The sequence below is a fragment of the Lontra canadensis genome, unplaced genomic scaffold (assembly GCF_010015895.1).
Source record: "Lontra canadensis isolate GAN:19392208 unplaced genomic scaffold, GSC_riverotter_1.0 scaffold126, whole genome shotgun sequence".
Taxonomy (NCBI): Eukaryota; Metazoa; Chordata; class Mammalia; order Carnivora; family Mustelidae; genus Lontra; species Lontra canadensis.
Window position 1 is genome coordinate 2,658,377 of NW_022631120.1, and position 23,930 is coordinate 2,682,306.

Genomic DNA, 23,930 nt, shown 5'->3' on the forward strand with positions numbered 1-23,930 from the left:
GGGGAACTTCTAGGTTTAGGGAGGGAATTTGTTATCTGCGACAGTACAGGAATTCTGTTTACAGCTCTGATCAAAATCAGGCTGAAATCAATCAGACTGAGCAAGAAATACAAAATAGACAAAATGAGATTATTCTCTCTCAAGAGTATCCTTCCGAGAAGGGAGACATTTGCGTGCTCGGGCACGTGACTAGAAGGACACAGGGTTGACTAGACATGTAAATGGGAGACAGTGAGGACTAGTGGGACAGTCAGTGGGCAGTCGGGTTGAGTGCATGAATAGGAAGGCAGAAGTGTGCTCACTCAGGCATCACAGATGTTAGCCAGCCATATCCTTGGCTCCCCTGAACTGGACTCAAGTGACCTACTTTTGGTTGCTTCCCAGGGCCATTTGTCTTCCGAGGAACCTTGGAGAATTGTGTACTTGTAGAGAACCCTGTCTTGCTGCATCCAACTTGGGGTGGGGAGGGAGAGAGAGGGAGGGTGTAGAAATGCTCAGAACTGTCTTTTGGAGGTCCTCCACCCTTGGCCATCCTTACTTCTCCTTATCGGAAGGTCAGGTGGGGCCGAGGTTGCAAATGGAGGGTGGAGCAACCCCATTTGGCTCTTGCATTTTCTGGAAACTTATGGCCAGTTTGAGTTCCTTTACCTCTGAATCCAAGTTGGAGAGACTCAGGAGTATGGAGAGCGATGCCTCCAGACATCGCTTCTCTGGATTAATTACCGTTTTTCACTGTATCCCTTTGAACTTATTTTGTTCTGAAAGAAAATGTATACCATTGCTCAGCTGTCAAAACAAAACAAAACAAAACAGAAATCTCTATACTTTATCTGGACATGAACATAACTCGCCAGACAGAGCAGAGGAAGAAACAAAAGTTCTAGCGAGGGAAAGCGCGTTGTGGAAAGAAAAGAAACCCTTCCCTCTCCTTTCCATGTATAGAGAAAGAACTTCATTTTTCAGGGTATAGATCAAATGCTCTCAAGTCTTTTTTCTTTCTATTCATAAGGCAATTATTGTAAAAAGGGAGGAAAAATAAATTGATAGCAGATGCGGACTGTGTGTACTCCAGCTTGTGTTTGAGGGAGATGGAGGATGGCAATAATTTATTTCCGACTTTCAAAAAAATACCAGTCTTTGGAGTTTATTTGGTGCCTGAGAGCCTCTCAGCAAGTATTTCTCTGAGCCTTAAATAAGTCTGCCATCCACAAAAGCTATTTTTTTTTCCTTATTGGAAGGAGATTTTAAAATAAACCCATCCTCTCACGAAACACACGCAGTTGGAGAAAGGAAAAAATAATATGTGTGGTAAACGTAGCAAAACAAAATGTTTTTCTTTGTGCTTTCCTTTAAGAGTAGCCCTGGAAAAACTTTTTGAAACGGCCTGCTGGTTGGGCCTTGAAGACTGTCTTCAGCTGTCAAGAGAACTCTTCAAAAACTGGGTGAACCAGCCAGAGAATGAGTAAGATGCACTTTGGATTGCCCTTGGTTCTGTCCTATTTCTTTCTTTTTTTTTTTTTTAAGATTTTATTTATTTATTTGACAGAGAGAGAGAGATCACAAGTAGGCAGAGAGGCAGGCAGAGAGAGAGGGGGAAGCAGGCTCCCTGTTGAGCAGAGAGCCCAATGCAGGACTCGATCCCAGGACCCTGAGATCATGACCTGAGCCAAAGGCAGAGGCTTAACCCACTGAGCCACCCAGGCATCCCAGTTCTGTCCTATTTCAACAGCAATAATTTCTCTACCTTTTTGATGTTCTCTTTCTGGGAGTGATGGTTTGATTTTCTCTTGGGTAGTCTGTCTCCTATTTGTTTTCAAATAGCCCCACCCCACCCCCTTTTTTGGCATTACCTACAGTAGGTGGAATCTATGACAGTAGATTTGAATTTACACAGTGAGTTGTACCCTGGGCTGCTCGTCGTCAGTACATCTCCTAAGAAGCAGCTGCGTGTGTCTGGAGTCCTATTTTGGTTGTTCTTTGATGGTTTACTACTGTGACGTATATGTAAGTGTGTCCAAGGAGTGCATTCTCTCTGAGTTTGTATTCCCATGGAGAGCTGACACAAAGACTGTCTTTCTGGTTTTACTCTATTACCTTTAGTGCATTACCTCAGGTGGACTCTTAGGAAATGTGATCGTAACACCTGAGATGACGCGTTCCAGGCTGGCTCCCTCGGTAGAGCATCTGACTCTTGACCTCAAGGTTGTGAGTTTGAGCCCTATGTTGGGTATGGAAATTACTTCAAAAAAAAAAAAAGATATGCACCCAAGCTGAATTATCAGTGTACATTGATTGAACTATGATAATTTCCTTCTTTCTTAGAACTCCTTAGCTTCTAAACTAATCTGATGTTCTTTTCTTGCAATATTAATGCTCATGACAGTTTTCGCAGTTGACTTTCTTGAGCCCTACTTTTGATCTTCATACCTGAAATCTCAACATTTTTTTCTGGATATATCCTTCTAAAAGTAGAACACCCTAAGTAAATACATAACGTAACGACTATGAGAAATATCATTGCATGTTCTACCTTACAGAATACCTTCTCCGATTAAAAGTGTCATTTTATGTTATGGCATTGCCTTGGGAAGCGAGGAAGAATGGGACTTCCTGTTGAATATGTACGCTAATAAAACAAAGGAAGAGGAAAGGATTCAACTCGCTTATGCAATGAGCTGCAGTAAAGACCCAAGGATACTCAACAGGTGATTACCGTCAACTGGTCTTGGAAGTTCCTGGTAGAGGAATGCAACTAATGAACCAAAAGGAGAAAAACAGGAACTCAGATAATACCTGTTTGTGCCTTACTGAGTTAGCACCATATAGAATTTTAGGTCCACCTGTGGAAATTCACTCTTTCTATTGGATAGTGTTTGCACATTTATTTTCTTTTTTTAAAGATTTTATTTATTTATTTATTTATTTATTTATTTGTCAGAAAGAAAGAGAGAGTACAGTCAGGCAGAGGCAGAGGGAGAAGCAGGTTCCCTGTGGAGCAAGGAGCCCAATGTGGGACTCGATCCCAGGACCCTGGGATCATGACCTGAGCCCGAGGCAGACACTTAACCGACTGAGCCACCCAGGCATCCCTGCACATTTATTTTCTGCAAATGCTTCCTTGTAGGTACATGGAGTATGCCATTACTGCATCGCCTTTCGCTTTTAATGAGACAAATGTCATTGAAGTGGTGGCGGCTTCGGAAGTGGGCCGGTACATTGCAAAGGACTTTCTAGTCAACAATTGGCAAGCTGTGAGTGAAAGGTAAGAAGGAAATGCGAGACCTCTCTTTCATAAAGGTCATTGGTTCTATGCTAGGCGCTCAGCCTTAGTCGGGCTAGTTCACAAAAGTCCTTTGCCTTGACCAGAGAAGTGATGCTATTTCTTGCATTTCATCTCATCTGTGGAAGAGAAGGTCACTTACCCTCAGTTTTAGCTTTCTGTATGAAAATGAGTTTGCCTGGGATTATACCTACCTCAGTTTCCCCACTGTGCCCATTAAGAAGTTTGTCATCAGAGACATAGAGTAGAGCAAGTCATTTTTTATTGGCATGAGTGCACACCAACCACTCACTTATTTTCTGAGGTAGACCACTGTGTTTTGAGAAATAGCAGTGTTCATCACTATGTCTGCCTGGCTGTTGCTCATGTCTTACCTGTCAGATACCTTTCACATATCTGGGTTCCATATTCTTGAACTGGCCATATCTCTCACCTTTTAAGATTAAATCTGCTTGCTTCATAGCTCCCTATTGGGTGAAATATACATGAACATGTAAAAATCTGACAGCATGCCTTTCTTTGACGGCTGGTCTTTCCAGAGCATGACTTAATCCTACATTCTGGAAAGTCTAGAATAATACGTCCTACAAGTACTTACATATCCTAGAGTTAGCAGATAGAAAGGATCTGTTATCAGGTCCAAACGCCTGTAAACTGGGGAGATATATTTTGTAAATAAGTTTATCTTTTTGGAAGAGAACATATATTTAGAATATAAATGTGTAATAACGTGAATGCAGGGGGTGGTTCCTGGGTGGCTCCATTGGTTAAGCATTCCCACTCTTGGTTTTGGCTCAGATCATGGTCTCAGGGTCATAAGATCAACCCCCTTGTAGGGCTCCGTGCTGGGGGTGGAGCCTGCTTATGATTTTCTCTTTCTCCCTCCCCTTCCCTCTCTCTCTTCCACCATGTACCCACCCCCCCATCTCTAAAAATATATATATATGAATAGGGCCCTCTTACAGAACAAAATGTTTTTCTTTTGTAAATGTTTATTGAACTCCTTTACAATGCCAAAAAAAGTGCTTTTAAATCAGAACATTTAAATCATTACTTATTTGAACAGTATATTTGATGTGAAGACTAGCATGTTATCAGTCTTCATATATTAATAAAGATAACATAAAGGATAAATACACAAATGGCTCTGACAAATTAAATTTTACATTAATTATGTGAAAAAGGCATTCTGAACTTCCTGAAATGTGACTGATTACTACTAGCAAGTTAGCTATGGAATTCGTGTTGCTCTAGTATGTTCCACCGAGCCTCATTCATAAAACACGCTGATAAGCTTTCTAGGAACAAGAAAAACAGTAGCCCCATCAGTTTGGGAGCGGTCTGTGTTAACTTCCACTTTTTGCAAATTCACAGTATATGCTAGCATCGAAAAGACCCCAAGAAGCGCCGCAGAAAGAAATCTATAGAGATTTCCATACGCTTTTTCCTGCCCGTCAGGGCTGTAATCCTGCTACTTACCATCTGTGTCATGTAAGTGGAGGGTCATTTTGCCAGGAGATCGGTTGCCCTGGGAGAGAAGCAGATGAGAAACCGAATTCTCTAGAACTCCCATCTGGAATGTAACTAGAACAACTGTTTTTTGTTTTCCTGTTAGCTAACACATCGGCCTTGGTTTCCCTTCGTATAAGCTGAGAGGTAGCGTATTTGATCAATCCCAAGGTTCTTTCACCTATAAAAAGTTCTCGTCTTTCCATGCCAAGATCCAGGTAGTTTAAGCTCTCGTTGGGGATATAAAGTGATGAAGGTACGCTATCTGATAAATTTGATAAGAGAGGAGCTGGAGAAGGTGTAGGGACCCAAAGAGAAGACTGGGACTTGAGTGCAATTTGAACAAGCAGTGGGAAAAAATGAGCTTCTGCATCCATGAGGGTGTTAGGAAATGCCAGGGCTGGGGGATGGGGGAGGACTGAGTATCTGACTTGGGACCAGTCACAGGAGGTGGCTGGAACTTGGGGCTCTGGAACAGAGGGGACAGGGCTGGTCAAGTGTTTGAGCCATAGACTCTGGTCCTCAACAGTGCAAGAACATCTGCTCGCCTCACCTAGGCTCCGCCTTCTTCCCAGGAAGCCTGATCTGAAACTGTGGTTGGGAATACTTGTATGGAGGCAAACAACTTTGGTTTGGTCCTGCCCCTCACTCCCATGTTTGGAGCATTGCACTGGTCGCTCTGGAGTATTTAAGGTCCTTGTTGGGCCAAAGATGACCTTTTGAGTCCCGATCCCAGGGAGGGAAACTTCATTGAGCTCAAAGACATCTTGTAGTTGAGGGAAAGATGTGTCTGGCCTCATAGTTGTAGATGGGTCTCATGGAAAAATGTGTGGATAGAGAGGAAGCATTGGACTTGTATGAGTTGTTACTGTAGACGGTAGAAATGGTGTTTGTGTCCTATCATCTGGTCAAGTGCTTTAGTCTTTTTTTTCCCCCTAAAGATTTTATTTATTTATGTGTCAGAGAAAGAGAGCAGAAGCAGGGGGAGCAGCAGGCAGAGGGAGAAGCAGGCTCTCTGCTGAGCAGGGATCCCGACACGGGATTTGATCCCATGACCCCGGGATCATGACCTGAGCTGAAGGCAGATGCCCAACTGGCTGAGCCACCCGGGAGTCCCATGCTTCTGGTTTTCTTAAAACCACGTAGGCTTCACAGTCTCTAGGAAAACCCAGCTTTACCTGAGTGTAGAATAAAGTATGATCATTTTCAAACTCAACTGACCCAAAAGGAATCTTACCCCGTTCCTCTTCACCAAACCGTTGATTTCTTCTTCAGATGCTGTTATGCTGGCAAGAGTCCTAAGCATGAAAACTTGCACACATTCCCGCTTCCTCTCTGTTGGGTTTCCTAATGGGGACCATATAGCTGAACAGAGAAATAGGAACATGAGCAGAGAGAAGTCAGGTGTTACGGAGAGGTGCACCCAAGCTCAAAGGGGCTGGTGGGGGCCGGTGCCCACCACCTGTCCCTAGATCAGGCTGGATGCCTTGGCCCTGTACTTGCCCAGTGGCTACGCTTGTCCCAGGAAAAAAAAAAAACGTGGCAGGGAAATGGATCACAAGGGAGGGGAAATTTGAGAGAGGAGAGAGACAGAAGGTGAGCCAGAGGAGAGTGGCCCAAAATCCCTGTAACCACACTGGCATGGAATGTTACCAGATTTTTAAAACAGTAACTCTACTGACACAGGTTGGCTCTGGTCTTTGTATGAATTAGCGTGTATCTGGCCACTGGCAGATAAACTATTTGAAATGTGTCTATTTTTGTGCAGTAGTATTTCAGAGATCACCTCTCAACAAGAGGGACAAATCTTCTCTTTGTCAAAAAAAACTCTTCTTGGGGCGCCTGGGTGGCTCCATTGGTTAAGCATCTGCCTTCTGTTCAGGTCATGATCCTAGGGTCCTGGGATTGAGCCCTGCATAGGGCTCTCTGTTCAGTGGGGAGCCTGTTTCTTCCTTTGCCTCTCCCCCACCCCCCACCTATGCCTTCTCTCTCTCTCTCTCTCACTCGCTCGCTCTCTCTCTCAAATGAATAAATAAAATCTTAAATACCTCTTCTTGCAATTTGCAAGAACAGGAAGAGATGAAGTGTGCCAGGGACCCTGATAGGTGCTTCAACACACAGCATCCCCTTTCCTCTCCAGAACGATTCTTCTCACTATATCTTAGTCCCTTCTTTACAAATTGCCCAAGGTCATTTCAAACCCAGCCCTGCCTCTCTGGGTAGTCTTCCTCCTCCGTCTGGTAGCAAATCACACATATAGGGCCCTAAGTAGTTTTCTTTCCTTTCTTTCCTTTTCCCTTTCCCCTTTCCTTTCCTTTACTTTTCTTCCTTCCCTCCCTCCCTTCCTTCTTCCTTCCTTCCTTCCTTCCATCCTTCCTTCCTTCCTTCCTTCCTTCCTTCCTTCCTTTCTTTCTTTCCAAATTTTGCCAGATTTCCTGAGTCATTCCACAGGCTTTTAATACGTGGCCAATAAAAATGGAGAGCTAAGAAGTATGTCCTCTCTGCCTATGGAAACAGCAGTGTTTATATGGAGACTGTCTCATCCTTCCCTTTGCTCAAGGAGACACAGCTTAAGTTACCATGGAGAATTTAAAAAAGACCAAAAACACCGTTTTCTCTTACCTTTAGGTGTTATGCCAACATCAACTGTTGCAATTTTTAATTTCAAGTGTACGTTTTTGAAGTCAGTCAATCGTGTGTACTGTCTATTATCAGTAGAACAGAATGGCAACCCTTTCTTGTTCAGTCCAAAACATTAACCCTATTTTAATTTTCTTTCTTCTTTAATGCATCCCAAAGTCTTTATTTACCTTTTTAACCACAGCAAGGCTTTGGGCGGGTATGTATCTGTTGTTTTTCCGCAACAATATTTCTTATGTTTTTTCGTTGTTGTTGTTTTTTTGTTTTGTTTTGTTTTTTCCTGCATGATCCTTGTTGGACATTCAAGGGCATGAAACTAGAGGGGAAGTTTTCAATCATGGTGCATGTTTGAGGGAAAGTAGAGCTGGAGTACTTAGCCCTTCCATGATCACCAACATGTTGAGAATCTTCAAAGACATAGATCCTTCAAAAAAGCATATACAAATACAAAATTTTACGTAAGTTCTCAGGGTAGGTTAGCCAGAGTTTCTGAAACTGATCCCATATTAATTACTATTTTTTAAAGGGCGTAATTTCCGTATTTACTTACCCCTTGTAAGTTGTCTTAATTTGAAGTACTTGACCTCTGTTTGAACCACCTCATTTAAAAAGATAAGAACAGTTGCAGTTTTGAAGAGGAGCTTTTCATATTTAAAGAAAGCTTTCAAAACTCTATGGACAGATATCGATATTTACCTGTATTTTATTTACTTAGTGCTGATAAAACTTCTGTATAATAGATAACTTATTAAATGATGAAGCTAAACTAGTTCATATGTATTTTTGCTTTGATTTGGGAGGTAGGAATCAACAGGGGCTGTGCACTTAGCATAGTACCCGCCCGATAAAACAGTTTTATCTTGCAAACCATTTTCCACCTCTGACTAGTATCTTGTTGCTTTGCAGGTATGGAATACAATCACTGGTTACTCTCATGAATATAATAGGGAGAACCATCAGTACAGACTTGCAGATTACAGAGGTGAGTACTGTAGGTATTTTGAATTATAATGATAATTTAGAAGCCATTGTTCGTGTAATTGGGAGTTGCTAAAACTGAAAGCAACAGGCTTATTTGAATGATGATACTCCCTGCTCCCATTGGGTGATTTTCACTGTGTGCAGGAAATGGTTTTTAATTCCATCTTGCTCCTGAAATAGAGACCATTCTTGCTCCTAGAGGGTTGGATCCCATCCTTCCTCACCTCCCTGGATTTGCAGTGAACTCTGGTGAGGACTATCTTCCCAGGGCAATTCCTCCCTGCACCCCAGGCCCCATATAGCCGCCAGTCCTTGCCCCGCTGTGGAAGCTTCCAGAATTCATCACAGTGTTGAGAAGACATTTTTACTCTTCATAATAACCTGGTCCCTGCCTGCCTCTCTGACTTCATTTTTTGCCCACCTCACCACCAAGTATAGGAGAATGAGAGTGTCAGATGCTCCCCAACACTTTGCCTCTAGATTTTCTTAAATTATCACGTTGTTTCATATTTTCTGGGTTTTGGAAATATTCTACCTTCTGCTTTGGGTGACTTCGCTGTGCCTGTCTTTGGCTGGATAATTCCTAGTTATCCTTTAAGACCCTGCTCCAACCACCTAGTCTAGGAATTTTTCAGTTAACTGATTTATACCCTCTCCTCCTGCGTGGTCTTCAGTGATTTTTGTTTGTTTTTTATTTATATATTAAAACTCTTTTTTTCATTAATTATTTTTATTAACTTATAATGTATTATTTGCCCCTGTGAATCGTCAGGCTTACACACTTCACAGCACTCACCATAGCACATACCCTCCCCAGTGTCCAAAACCCAACCACCCCTCTTTAGTTATCTTATGAGTACCTGTATCATAGCACCAACCACATTATACTCTAATTAGGGTATAAATAGGTCTGCTCCCTGAGACTTCTAAGGAGCTCCCTGAGGAGGGAGATCACATTTGAGTCAGACCTGTATTCTAGAACCTAGAAGGGACCTGGCTATTTCTTTTTCTTTTTTGAAGATTTTACTTTTAAAGTAATCTCTCCACCCAATGCAGGGCTTGAACTCACAAACCTGAGCTCAAGAGTTGCACACTCTACTGCCTGAACCAGCCAACCACCCCTAATTTGTCATTTGTGGGCTCTGCTCCCTCCCGGCCTGAATTTCTTCTTACTTAGGTGGACTTTCACCACAGGAGGTAAACGTAGCTCCAGGTTTCTGTCATCCTTAGCCCTCTTAATTGTAGGAGGAGGAGTCCCTGCCCACCACCCCACCCCCCAGCTTCAAGTTCCAGCCTCACAAAATGACTCTAGTCGGTCCTACTTGGGTCCACATGCACCAGTCACCATGGGGGTGGGGGTGTGGAATGAAATACTCCAGTGGCTCAGCCTGGGTCATGTGCCTCCGTTTGGAACCCACAGCCACGGGATTCAAGGGAGGAGTAGTTCCGGAAAAAAAAAGAGGGGATCCTGTAACCAGGAAGTAAACTTAGGGGCCAAAGCAAATACCCTTCATACACACACACACACACACACACACACAATAAAACAAGGGTAATCTATTAATACAACCTCTGCACATCTCGTAGCATAGGTGAAATTAGAAAGACTTACGACACCAAACACCAGCAAAGATGTGAAGCACATGGAGCTCTCATTTTCTGCTGGTGAGACGTTAACATGGTACAACTACTATGGAAAACAGGCCGTCTTTAAAGTGTTACTTACACACGTATGACTTAACAATTCCATCTTTGGGTTTTTACTCAAGAGGAACTAAAACCCACATCTACACAAGACTTGTTACATGAATGTTCGTGGCAGCGTTATTCATGTCAGCCAAAAACTGGAAACCACCCAAGCACTCAGCGATAGGTGAATAGATAAGGAAAACATAATATGTCCACACCAGGTTATCCTATCCTGCAATTAAAAAAATAATAATAATAAATAAGTTTTTGTAACAACATGAATACATCTCAAGATGATTATGCTGAGTTAAGAACACAAAACAAAACAGACACATTCTAGGAAATGCAATATAATCTCTCGGGACAAAAAGAAGATCAGGGATTGCCTGGGAGGGAGGGAGAGCTGGATCAGAGAGGGCCTGAAGGAGTATGTGGATGATGGAAACGTGCTTCACTGTACCTTGACCCCAGCTCTGTGTTACGGGTATATGCGATGATCACCAGTCGTTCCCTTGTCACATTTTAAGTGAACACAGTTTATTGTCCGTCAGTTTCATCTCAGTAGAGTTCAGTAAATTGTTTTGAAAAGAATGTCTGAGCTCAAATTAAACACCATGGCCCAGAACTATTTTAATACAAACAGAAAGGGCCTGTATAAATAAGAAAGGAAAAATCAGTCGCTTCTTGGCCTTCTGGCTGAGATCAAGGGGAGTATTTGTTCTTACCAGGTTAATATCGGATGTATCCTCTATCCAAGGATAAGATATTAAATGGATTTTTGGAGCAGGGAGATGGAATAGGAGCTTGCTGGGTCCGCTCCACATGGTGACCTGGTTTAAAGGCAAAAGAAAAAGAAAAAAAGGAAAATCAGCTGCCCTGTCCTAGCAAATAAACCAATAAACATGTAGGTCGTAAAGGCCTGAAGTTTGATCATGAGCCAAAAAAAAAAAAAGAGAGAGAGAGAAGCAGTCAGCTATGTAGTTGTTATTTTTTTACCATTATTATTTATTTATTTGTCAGAGAGAGAGAGAGAGAGCACAAGCAGGGGGAGCGGCAGGCAGAGGGAGAAGCAGGCTCCCCGGGAGCTGGGCAAGGAGCCTGATGTGAGACTCAGCCCCAGGACTCCGGGATCACAGCCTGAGCCAAAGGCAGACACTTAACTGACTGAGCCACCCAGGAGTATGCAGTTGTTGTTATGAGAGAGGAAGAATCACGAATTCCTGAAGGAATTCTGTTTGTGTGGGTTTTGGCCCGTTTGAGGCTGAGCTGCCTCAGGGATTATCAGGGATTCCCTAGAAAGGAGAGGGAAGGACACAGCCAGACACCCCAGAAGGAAGGCTCCAGAAGGAAGGCTGAGTTTGCGCCAACATCTTCTAAAGGGCCTCAGTTCATCTTTGTATCTACAGAACCCAGGGAATTTTTTTTGTTGTTGTCATTTCATGAATGAACAAAGTGCGTATAAATTTAGCAGTCCTCAGAGTTCCAAAACTCTAGAGTCACTGATAGTTTCTTTAAAAAAAAAAAAAATGCAAATGTACATTGAGCCATGGTGAAATTTTGCCATTTTGAAAACAAGTAAATTAGCTACTATGAATATTCTTGTCAAAGCTTGTGGATCACTTATAGATTATAGTCCCGCTATTATCTGTCTGTTGATGGGATCATCTTGAAAATAATGAGTAAAATGGAAATGAGAAGTTGCATGCCTGCCTTCTCCTTCTAGAACAGTGCAGTGTCTATACACTCTCCACATCTCTTGTTCTGGTCTTCCTACTCTACCTAGAGAGAATCTGGCCTCATGTTCCCAGCATGCATGAAGCCCCACTGACAATCCCACAAACACCTACTCCCCTCCCCCACATTACAGGTGGTCCCGGGCTGTGGGCAGCTGTGGGAGAGGGCAGGAGATTGTTCCTGGTCCCTTCGACTACTTTTTGCTCAAAATTTACTTTTTGGGCACACGAGTGGCTGCCCTCGGCTCAGTCATGATCCCAGGGTCCTGGGATCGAGTTCCACATCGGGCTCCCTGTTCACCTGGGGAGTCTGCTTCTCTCCCCACCCTTTCCCCCTGCTCATGATCTCACTCTCTCTCTCTCAAATAAAAAAAGAAAATGTAAAAAAAAAAGAAAAGAAAAGAAAAACTTACTTTTCTTTTATGTGGTAATTAGGCTGAATGGCCCTATTACTCCTCAATTTCAAGTACATTAGGGTTTAAGTGACATGTGTGAGCTGGTGTAGATACACTGTCATCTCATATGTTCTAAGTTCCAATGCAGGAACACAGTATGGAGTTTCCCCAAAAAGTTAAATATAGCACTACCCTGTAATCCACTGATTATGCTACTAGATGTTTGCCCATAGGATACAAAATACAGATTCTAAGGGGTACATGCCCCCTGCTATTTATAGCAGCATTATCAACAAAAGCCAAACTATGGAAAGAGCCTAGATGCCCATGGACTGATGAATGGATAAAGAAGATGTGGTCTTTATAGATACATAATGGAATATTACTCAGCCATCAAAAAGAGTGAAATCTTGCCTTTTGCAACAGTATGGTTGGAGCTAGAGAGTATACAGCTAAGCAAAAGAAGTCAGGCAGAGAAAGAAAGACAAGTACCATATGATTTCATGCATATGTGTAATTTAAGAAAGAAAACAGATGAACTTATGACAAGGGGAAAGAAAAAGAGGAGAGAGGGAAGTAAGCCATAAGAGACTGTTAATAATAGACAACAAACAGGGCTGATGGAGGGAGGTGGGTGGGTGGGGGATGGGCTAGGTGGGGGATGGGCATTAAGGATGGCACTTGTGATGAGCCCAAGGTGTTACATATAAGTGATGAATCACTAAATTCTACCCCCAAAAATCACTTTTACACAATGTGTTAATGAATGAGAATTTGAATAAAAATTTGGAAGAAAAATAAGTTTGAATGCAGTGACACAGAAGTAGACTTTGTGCAATATGACTTATTAGTTCACTGGGGTCTGGCAGATGTTCCTGTAATTAAACGCTAGAGCTGAGTCAGTGATGGCATCTGGCCAGTGGACAAGCCCAGTCTCTAAGTTCTCCTAAATAAACGATAACACTTGTGAAGGCATGGATATCAGGTGCCAGTTTTGAGATTTGGAAGCTGCAGGATTTCTTTGGAGATAACATCCAACATGCATTCGGTGGGTTGCTACCGAGCACCTGCTCTGGGCTCCGGGATATAGTGCAGGGAGCAAAGAGATGAAGTTCCCTCTTCACGGGGCTTCTGGTCTACCCCTGATTCTTCAGGGTAGGCGTGGTCTTCATTCCCTGTTCTCAGGCAGGGCCTCCCCCAGGAACCCACAGTCCGGGGACCACACCTTCCTTCCCACCCTGGCCGCCCTGCGCGCACCATTTGCAAAAATCCCATCGCTCCTCCACGGGAACATTGCCTTATTCTGTCTCAACGAGACATGAGTTTGCACTGACCCGCCATCCCTTGGTGCTTGCAGCTACAGCAGTTTTTTGGCAACATGTTGGAAGAGCACCAGAGGCTCACGGTCCATGCCAAATTACAGACAATAAAGAACAAAAATCTGGAAAACAAGATGCGCAGTGCCAGGATGACAGCATGGCTACGGAGGAACGTGTGACGGGCGCCCTTCCAGCCTGCGTGGATGGATTTCGCTCCCACTTGGGTCTCCCAGGGCTTCGTGAGTCTGCAAACCCACATGTTGTTATTCCTATGTCAGTCACGTTCACTCCTCCCAGTCCTTCCTGTTCTTCCCAGGCTGTCACGTTTGGCCCTGAGACTCCATGATTCCCGAGGATGCTGCCAACCCAGGGGAAGATTTCACTTCACGCTGGGCTGTGAAGCCACAGAATTGACTCAGGGTGCCTCATGAAAACAAATATACCTTAGAAAGCCTTGCTTATTCTGTCGGAAAAGCCAGTGGAGTATTAGATGCTTGGCCAACGGAGCACATTCTTCTCCGAGGGAAACACAGACTTGCAATGCTCTGGGGTTTACAGAGTTCAATATGTAAAAGGGTCACGAGCCAATAACACAACAGGACAAAGAAAGAGAAGCCAGAAAAATAATACTCACAAGGACATAGAGAAGCCAAGGCAAAAACATTTTAGGAAGAAGGAACAGATCGTTGTAGGAGCCACGTGATGTGCCTTAAGGACCAGACGTGGGTCTTCAGCCCATTTCTCTCTTCCCACGGGGCCTATCCTTTGTGCCACACCTTACAGGCCACTGAAGTTTAGGGTGTCCCTAAAAGAACCAGGATCGCAGGACCCATGAATTGCCCTTTGGGTTATAGAGGCCGGAAGGACAAGAAGGAACCTTCCTGATGACAGAGACCGCATCCCTTCCTGAGGGCTGGACACTCACTCAGCCCAAGTTTAGGAGCAAACAGAAGGATGTCGACAGACGGTAGCCATGAGGGACTGAACTTCAGCATAAAGGGAGGTAGTCAAATAAAGAGAAAGAGAACAGAAAGGCTAACCAGACCACACTCTTCAGCTCTGCACTCAGGGGACGAAGTGGGAAACATGGTTTCATTTGGCCAAGTTGAACCTGCTTGTGCTGGGGACAACTTTAAACACATTCATCGGTTACCACATCAGGAATTGGCTGAGTTCTCTTACCCCAGACTAAATCAGGATGGCCGAGGCAAATCGTCCCACTCTAGACTTTGTGTGTGTTTGATGTAATTCTGTTTTCATTTGGATTCTGCTTTTGTAGAATGGGGGTAAAAAACTACAGATCTCCGATCTACCTCAGAGGGATGTAAAGATAAAACACCATGTTGGTTTAAAAAACCTTTAAATACGTTGTATAAGCTCAAGGCCCTGTGATCTCGGGTTCCCCTCCCCCTTGTGTAAGTTGATGCAGCCACAAATGAAAATGCAAAAAACCAGAGTTGCCTATTGTATCCCCTTCACAAGAAGATGCTTCCTGAGTGAGTGGGAGGTCTGGGATGTGGCCCCGAAAACCAACCAAAGCCCCAGTCCCTCAGACTTTGACCATGGGTCATAGGTCAGAGAGCTTTTTCTCTAAATTTAGAAATGTAAAAATTAGACAATAAAATATCACCATGTCTTCGAACTGTTGTGTACGAGGTATCTTCTGGTGTTTTCTAGAACATTTGTTCTCTGTTTCCTATCATTCCTTCGGTCACGGTCTCAATTTACAGTAACCATGCCACATGCATTCTCTCTTGCTTTTCTCTTCCTCTTCTTCCTCTCCCTCCTTGTTTCCCTTGGGCTTCCTTCTCCCTCTCCAATAACCCCTGCCTGCCTTGTGCATGGCTGTCTGCATCGCCCTTCCTCAGTCTTGCCACCCTGCTGTGCCCTCAGTGGCTCTGACCGTGGTCACCCCATGTGGGTGACGCCAACACTGATCCCACCAGAGAAGCATCTAGGCTTGGAGCTCTAGGCCATCTGTTGAAAATCAAAATATGGTTACATAGTAGCTTCTGTGGTATTTCAACAGCCCTGAAAGTGTTTCTTGAGTGCCCAAATATTTGGTTAATAGTCCTTCTTCTAAATAGGGAACAGAACTTTGCATAATGAACATTTTTTCTTACGTGGAAGAAGCAGGCTATTCCCGATAGGCATTATGTTTTATTACATCATACTTAGATTTAGTATAAAATGGAGTAATTATTGATAAATGACGGTGATCGCAGTAAGTCAGGGGGCGAATCTGAGGCAAATTTGTGTAAATGGTGCAAATAATTTCTTAACTGATGAACCAGCCTATCATTTAGCACCCCAACTATAAAACAATTTCTCTGATGCATCCACTGTCTGCTTTAAATCACTCGCCCTAGAAAAATGTTAAGATGGACAACATGGTCATGCCTTTTTTCCATTCAGTAATTAGAAATGAAATGTTTGCTCACAATCTTCTGCCTTTTTCCTGCTCAGACCCATTTGGTGACTTCCCATCATTGACTCTAAGTGAGAGAACAAGTCTTGAAGACTCGAGAGATAATGGGTAAGGTAGAGCTCTAGGGGCAAAGCTGCACAGCAATTTTATTCTGGGGAAAGAAGGAGGAAGGAAAATGAGATGAGATTTAAGAGGGAAATCTTCTTGATTATTTTCCTCTTTATCTCAACAAATGGCATCTTGTCTCCATCCAAACTCTAGCAGAAATAGTAAGTCCAAAGCGAAGCCTTATGTGGGACTTGCAGTAAATAGAACTGTCTCCCCCACACTCAGAGAATCCGGAATCAGCATTGGAGACCATGGAAATATTGCCTCCAGCCAGCTCTTCTCCAGAGTCCAACCACATTCAGCAAATATATTCTTTACAACACACATTATCTAGGAATTACTTGGGCTTTTCCTCTTCTCCTTTCATAAGCAGGTTGGTCCTTAAGGTGAGAACAAGACAGCTCTCTACACCAGGGAGAGCCAAGGGGGAGCTGTGGAGTCCCATGACCTGGAATGGGTGGAAGAGCTTGGGTGGGCAAAGCAGAGGGTCCATACAGTGGTGAGCAGCTTGGTGCAGGATGTCAGAGCCCAAGGAAATGAGTAGGATAAGCATACAGCAGGGAGGGGGCTTATGACATGGAGAGTCAGAGCCCAAACAGGGTGAGAAGGGGAGTCCAAGTCCTAGTGGGGTGGGGTGAAAAGGACTTCCCGGGCTAGGGCAGTGTCCCAGCAGGAGGTATCAGAGTCTGAGGATGGTGAGGAGGGTATCACATGGGGTGAGCATCGATGGGAGCTCAGTTACCACAGGTGAAGGAACCAAGTACCAAAATACACAAATGATCATAGGACCTGGGTATCTCACCATTGGAGAAGAGCATAGCAAACACTGAAAAAGAGAGATCTGGAATGAACCTTTGGTTATTAGGTTGGAGTTGGAGGTACTGATGTGAACAGTCCTCATCATTCTCAATATAGGGATAGAGTCATACACAGAGACGGAAATGTGTGTAGACACGTCTTTTTCTTTCTCTATAAGCAAAGAGATGCAGATATATGTAGGTACAGAAGTGGATATAGATATACATGTCAACATTGACCTTACCTTCTCAACTGAGGGGGCCTGGGGCAGCAACTTCCTACTAACAGTGAGCACAGCCCAGATGTTGGCTACTAAAGGCCACGGTCCGCCATATGAACCAGAGCTCCTCAGACAAATGGCTGATCTCAGGGCCTTGGCAGGAGAGGGATAATTTGAGAGGGAACGTATTTTTGTACCAAAAGACAAGGAAGTGCTCAAGGTCTGATGGGAACATGTCAAATCCTGATCCTTGACAAATCGGTATCACATGAATCTAACCACAAGGACACATCAGACAAGCCCTAACTAAGGGACAGGCCACGAAATAGTCTTCAAAAGTCACAAGGTCACGGAAGTATAGGAAAGAGAGAGGACCGTTTTTAGACTGAAGGAGTTAAAGATACATGACAACAAAGTAACATGGAATTCTGAGCTGGATCCTTTTATAATATACAACATTACTGGGACAACTGGAAATATTAGAATGGAGTCTGAGGGTTAGATACTAGAAATGTACAATGTTAATTTTCCCACTTGGACAGGTGTGTTATAGTTAGGTAGAAGATATCCCTGACCTACAACCAGGGATATCTTCTACCTATAACATACCTCTCCAAGTGGACAGGTGAATGAATGGGTCAAGGGACAACTTACTTTTAAGGATTCTGGGTGAAAAATACTTTTCTTGTACTTTCACCTTTTCTACAAATGTGTGATTAAATAAACTAAATTTAAAAATAAATACAAGAATTATTTTTTAATCAAAACTGCAATATATTTTTCTTTCAAACCATTTTTTCATTTAAACTTGGTAATAGCCAAGTCTTAAAGTTAATCTGTTAAACATTTCAATAAGCACAAACTGAAAACATAAGTTGTCCCCAAAGACTTAATGTCTTTTTTCAGCCAATATTTTCCATCTTGAACCAGAGGGACTGGGGCACCTGGGTGGCTCAGTCGGTTAAGCGTCTGCTTTCAGCTCAGGTGTTGATCCCAGCGTCCTGAGATCGAGTCCCACATCTGGCACATGCTATCTCTCAAATGAATAAAAAACAATCCAGGGGGACTAAACCCTTAAAATATAGAAAACAATGTTACTCAAAGTTAACAAAGCTGTATAAATGTAAAAGAAATGCAAATATTAAATTTTCAAACACAGTTTATTTGAAACTTGTATGTAAGTATGTAGCACTTAGGCTTGCAAAGTTATTAAAACTTAAGACTCAACTGAGTCTTTTGGAAAAGCCTTTTTACATACATGAATGAATGTAACCTTGAAGCCACCATGGCAACAATTTGACTTAATCTATGCTACATTAATACCTAAATTGTATATTGCCATGTCACACAACTAGTGATAAATGTTACTTCAGTTAGAAGTCCTATAGCACACGATGCCTGCCATAGAGCTATGTAGGTTTAAGTAGGACTATCTTGATTTAATAACATCTCTCTACAAGGTACAAACATCGGCTCCTATTCCTTTCATTGGAGAATATCGAACTAGATGAATAAAATCTGGTTTGACTTGGGTGCCGTAACATGACTTCAGAATTCCCAATGGGATTTAGAGGCACGGAATGAAAAATGGAGTTTCCTGCTCTATTTCCAAAGTTCATATCTTCCTATCTTTGGGTCAGGATATTCCAAATAATAAATTACAAGCTTTTATTTTTCCATTGGATTTTACTGTAGCAGAGTATGAAAACACTTATTTATATGGTTTCAGATTGTACACTGCAACCAATCTTTAAAACACTACAGGTGTCCAGTTGTGGTATAGTTTCAAAGAAGAGTGTCTACAATTATCTGGAAAAGCTATTAAAATACTCTTAATTAAGGTCACACTTTCTTCATATACGTCAACCAAAAGAACACATATTGAATATAGGAGCAGATTGAATGTAGAAGCAGATCTGAGACTCCAGCCCCTTCTGTGAAGCCAGACAATGCCATTCTGCTATTTTGTGGGGGATATTTTTGTAAAATTTATTTATGTTATCATATTCTGGATTTACTGCTGCTTTTCTAAAAATAAACATTTCTTAAACATTTCTCTGTTTTATTTCTAAAATGTTAAATAATGACAGGTTTTCTTTCTTTTTTTTTTTTTTTTAATAGAAATTTTCCTGGAGCAGCTGGGTGGCTCAGTTGGTTAAGCATCTGACTCTTGATCTCAGCTCAGGTCTTGATCTCAGGGTCATGAGTTGGAGCCCCACACTGGGATCCATGCTGGGCGTGGAGCCTGCTTAAAAAAAAAAAAAAAGAAAAAGAAACTTTTCATATTCAAATTGTATTCTTTTTTTTTTTAAGATTTTATTTATTTATTTATTTGACGAGAGAGATCACAAGTAGGCAGAGAGGCAGGTGCGGGCGGGTGGGAGGGAAGCAGGCTCCCCGCTGAGCAGGGAGCCCGATATGGGGCTCAATCCCAGGACCCTGGGATCAGGACCTGAGCCAAAGGCACAGGCTTTCACCCACCAAGCCACCCAGGTACCCCCAAACTGTATTCTTAAAAGTATATTATGACTTACTTTGCTAAAAGCATATTTTGTGAAAAAGGGTTATTTGTGTAGGTGTGTATATGGACCCCAGCGTATGTAGGGGTTTGTGCATAACTGGTGTGAGTGTGAACACCTGCCTGTCCTAGGCTTAACTGCATGTTAATTCCATCCCCACCTCCCATCCCCAGAAAAGAAACAGCCACAGAGATGAGGCCGAGATGACCTCTCTCTTTACTTCCTCCCACGAACAATGCCAATGCTATTTGGAAGACTTGCTGTGTCCCGCTCCCCAGGAGTACATAGATACAGGTCAGTAAAGCGAGGGGGTACTTACTAAGCTTGGTGTTTGCTTGAGTTTCTTCTTTGCTGCCCTCATAGTGGTGGGCGTCCTCTGACTTAGAATGGCCCCTCAACGTTAGCATCACTTACTTGGGATCAACACAGTCTGACAGTTCCACGGGTTCCTATGAAACTGAACAATCCTTAGCGATGCCAAGGGTCTGAGGCCTCCTTTAGGAGATTGTCCTAAGAACGCCCCATAACAGAGAACAGGTAGGATCTTCTTCGGAAGGTGTTTCTCGGACCTCAGCAGCAAGCAGAAAGCCTTCTTAATGTGGCTTCAGTATTTATGATCTGCTGCAAAAGCCAGGCAAGGGGAGAGTACTTGTTTCTTCCGTAAGGTAGGTGGTCTCCTCATCTCTCCCTCCCGGGTCAACACATCCCCAGACTTTACAGAAAATACACTCCTATTATAAATACGTAGAGAGAATTTTGAGCCACTCACCGGAAGTGACGTTTTGCAGTAGAGAAAGCTGGGGCCAACAGGAGAACACTTGCTCAGTGAGTACCCTCTGCGAGCCAGCTACCGAGCTGTATGCCCTATATAGTTCCTCTTCTCCTCAAAATAACCTATGAGGGTGTGACGTCCAGTAGATGTGATTTTAATGTTAGGGATTAAGAGAAGTCAAAAAGCAAAGGACCCCCCAGGTTAGAGCATCAAAATCAGCTCTCCCCCTGGGGCTGGGGGATAAAGGACAAAGGTTGCCGTTATCCACGTGCAGAATCTGACGCCAGGAGTATGAGTGTCTGTTTCCTTGCGGTCCACCCAGGTGTCCTCATTGCAAATCTCAGGGTCTCAGTTCTCCTCAGTCAGTGGCCCGACTCTCTCAGTCTGGACTTGGAAGGCTGTGAATTAGACTTGGGCTGAAACTCTGGGTCCCGTGGAACAGCTATGAGAATTACGAGCTTCTTTTAGAAATGCCTTTGAAGGTGTCTGGTTCTCTAAGACTTGAGCTGGTCATTGTTTTCTTGTAAGCGTCCAGCACACTCAGAAATAGCCACCTGACATCTTTGCAGCAACAGTGGCCAAACCCAGCAGGCACTGGGTCCCTGGAGGCACTTGCTTCATTCAGTAGGTACCTCCTTGTAATTAACCTGACTGATGGCGGTGACATTGCTCTGTCCAAAGTCACGGGTATGATCAGAATCCCACCTTGACAGTCTGTTTCCTGGGAGTCTGCTGCCAACAGTCAGGGTTCAATCAGGAAAACCCAAACCGGCTTTGCTTTTTTCGGACTGAGAGAACTTATTATTTTTTAAAATTGACGTATAAGGAACTGAAAAGGTAAAAGAGAAAAAGTCATTGCTGGGGTGATGCTGGTAGAGCTGGAAGCAAACAGGACCAGGCAAGTCCCTTGTCCCCAGGGCAGCCTTCCGGTGACCCACAGCGCCTCCTGCTGGCAGAGATGACAAAGCCGAGGTGTGTTTGCAGAGTCCTGTCCTAACATCACACAGCCAGGAACAACCAGCTCGGGCTGGTGGAATTGTTCGGATTTTAAGACGTGGGGGAGGAAGGCTTAAGGCTTCAGCACCCTCAGAGGCAGAAGCCAGAACTGAAAACCCACTCTGTTTCCTGCCAACCCTCATTTACTTTGGGATTTTCTTTTACCTTTTAATTTAGGACACTGTTAAGATACTATTATATGCTGGCAAGCCTCATTTGAAAGCTTTTAATCCGCACACACCTACTGTGGACCGGATCTGTAATAGGGTGTCAGCTCCCAGAAAAACAGGCAGGGCTTCACCCAGATGCGGCCATTCAAAACAAACAAAGCAAAACAAAAAAACCTCTTCCCAAGAATGACTTGTGTAAGAAAGTTAAATTTGGACTTGTATTGAAAAGAAGCTTAAGGCAAATGCATTTTTTTTAAATTTTTTATAAACATTTATTTTTATCCCCAGGGGTACAGGTCTGTGAATCTCCAGGTTTACACACTTCACAGCACTCACCATAGCACATACCCTCCCCAATGTCCATAACCCCACCCCCCCTCTCCCAACCCCCCTCCCCCCAGCAACCCTCAGTTTGTTTTGTGAGATTAAGAGTCACTTATGGTTTATCTCCCTCCCAATCCCATCTTGCTTCATTTACTCTTCTCCTACCCCCTTAACCCCCCATGTTGCATCTCCTCTCCCTCATATCAGGGAGATCATATGATAGTTGTCTTTCTCCGATTGACTTATTTCGCTAAGCATGATACCCTCTAGTTCCATCCATGTCGTCGCAAATGGCAAGATTTCATTTCTTTTGATGGCTGCCTAGTATTCCATTGTGTATATATACCACATCTTCTTTTTCCATTCGTCTGTTGATGGACATCTAGGTTCTTTCCATAGTTTGGCTATTGTAGACATTGCTGCTATAAACATTCGGGTGCACGTGCCCCTTCGGATCATTACGTTTGTATCTTTAGGGTAAATACCCAGCAGTGCAATTGCTGGGTCATAGGGTAGTTCTATTTTCAACATTTTGAGGAACCTCCATGCTGTTTTCCAGAGTGGTTGCACCAGCTTGCATTCCCACCAACAATGTAGGAGTGTTCCCCTTTCTCCGCATCCTCGCCAGCATCTGTCATTTCCTGACTTGTTAATTTTAGCCATTCTGACTGGTGTGAGGTGATATCTCATTGTGGTTTTGATTTGTATTTCCCTGATGCCGAGTGATATGGAACACTTTTTCATGTGTCTGTTGGCCATCTGGATGTCTTCTTTGCAGAAATGTCTGTTCATGTCTTCTGCCCATTTCTTGATTGGATTATCTGTTCTTTAGGTGTTGAGTTTGCTAAGTTCTTTATAGATTCTGGACACTAGCCCTTTATCTGATATGTCGTTTGCAAATATCTTCTCCCATTCTGTCAGTTGTCTTTTGGTTTTGTTAACTGTTTCCTTTGCTGTGCAAAAGCTTTTGATATTGATGAAATCCCAATAGTTCATTTTTGCCCTTGCTTCCCTTGCCTTTGGCGATGTTCCTAGGAAGATGTTGCTGCGGCTGAGGTCGAAGAGGTTGCTGCCTGTGTTCTCCTCCAGGATTTTGATGGATTCCTTTCTCACATTGAGGTCCTTCATCCATTTTGAGTCTATTTTCGTGTGTGGTGTAAGGAAATGATCCAATTTCATTTTTCTGCACGTGGCTATCCAATTTTCCCAACACCATTTATTGAAGAGGCTGTCTTTTTTCCATTGGACATTCTTTCCTGTTTTGTCGAAGATTAATTGACCATAGAGTTGAGGGTCTATTTCTGGGCTCTCTATTCTGTTCCATTGATCTATGTGTCTGTTTTTGTGCCAGTACCATGCTGTCTTGATGATGACAGCTTTGTAATAGAGCTTAAAGTCCGGATTGTGATGCCACCAGCTTTGGCTTTCTTTTTCAATATTCCTTTGGCTATTCACAGTCTTTTCTGGTTGCATTTTAATAGGTTGTTGCACCTACTTTGCAAACAATATTAACATAGATTTTTAGGGAATGGTCAAAGTTCTAAAATAACTAGTTTCATGCTGTCAAATCACGATTTGCTTTGGCTTACAAGTGAATTTGAAAATTGTGGATTACAGAGGCACCTGGCTGGCTCAGTCACAAGAACCTGTGACTCTTGATCTTGGGGTGGAGAGTTCAAGCCACATGTTGGGTGTAGCAATTTAAGTACATTCATTTAAGTAAATAAATAAAACTTTAAAGAAATTATAGATTATCCAGGAACTATAGCCTGAGGATACTTTCTTGATAGAAATAAACTTCACTGATGTAACTATAACTCATGAATACACACATATTACTCATGAAAGCTAGCTTTAGCTGAAATGTTCTGTTCCTGTGGTTTTCATAAACCATGTACGGCCATAGAAAGGATTTAAGTGAATCCAAAGTTTAAAATATCAGAAATTTAATTTAATAGCAATTCAAAATGCAGAAGTCAAATTCCTGCAACATATGAGTGCTTCATTTGTTGATGCATTTTGAGTGTCCTTTTTGAATTTTTCCTTCGA

General features: G+C 43.0%; 1 protein-coding gene and 1 pseudogene across 1 annotated transcript in view; both read left to right on the top strand.

Annotated features, from left to right (window-relative positions):
• The window catches only part of LVRN (laeverin), a 65,442-nt gene extending 51,432 nt beyond the window's left edge, over window positions 1-14,010 (top strand). Inside the window, exons 16-20 of the mRNA XM_032842247.1 lie at window positions 1,355-1,462; window positions 2,538-2,705; window positions 3,125-3,262; window positions 8,336-8,411; window positions 13,585-14,010. Of these exons, the coding sequence (XP_032698138.1) occupies window positions 1,355-1,462; window positions 2,538-2,705; window positions 3,125-3,262; window positions 8,336-8,411; window positions 13,585-13,725 (631 nt within the window). The 3' untranslated portion in view covers window positions 13,726-14,010. The remainder of the gene's footprint in view (window positions 1-1,354; window positions 1,463-2,537; window positions 2,706-3,124; window positions 3,263-8,335; window positions 8,412-13,584) is intronic.
• On the top strand, window positions 10,776-10,934 carry LOC116857834 (annotated as a pseudogene).
• Window positions 14,011-23,930: the final 9,920 nt, after the last annotated feature.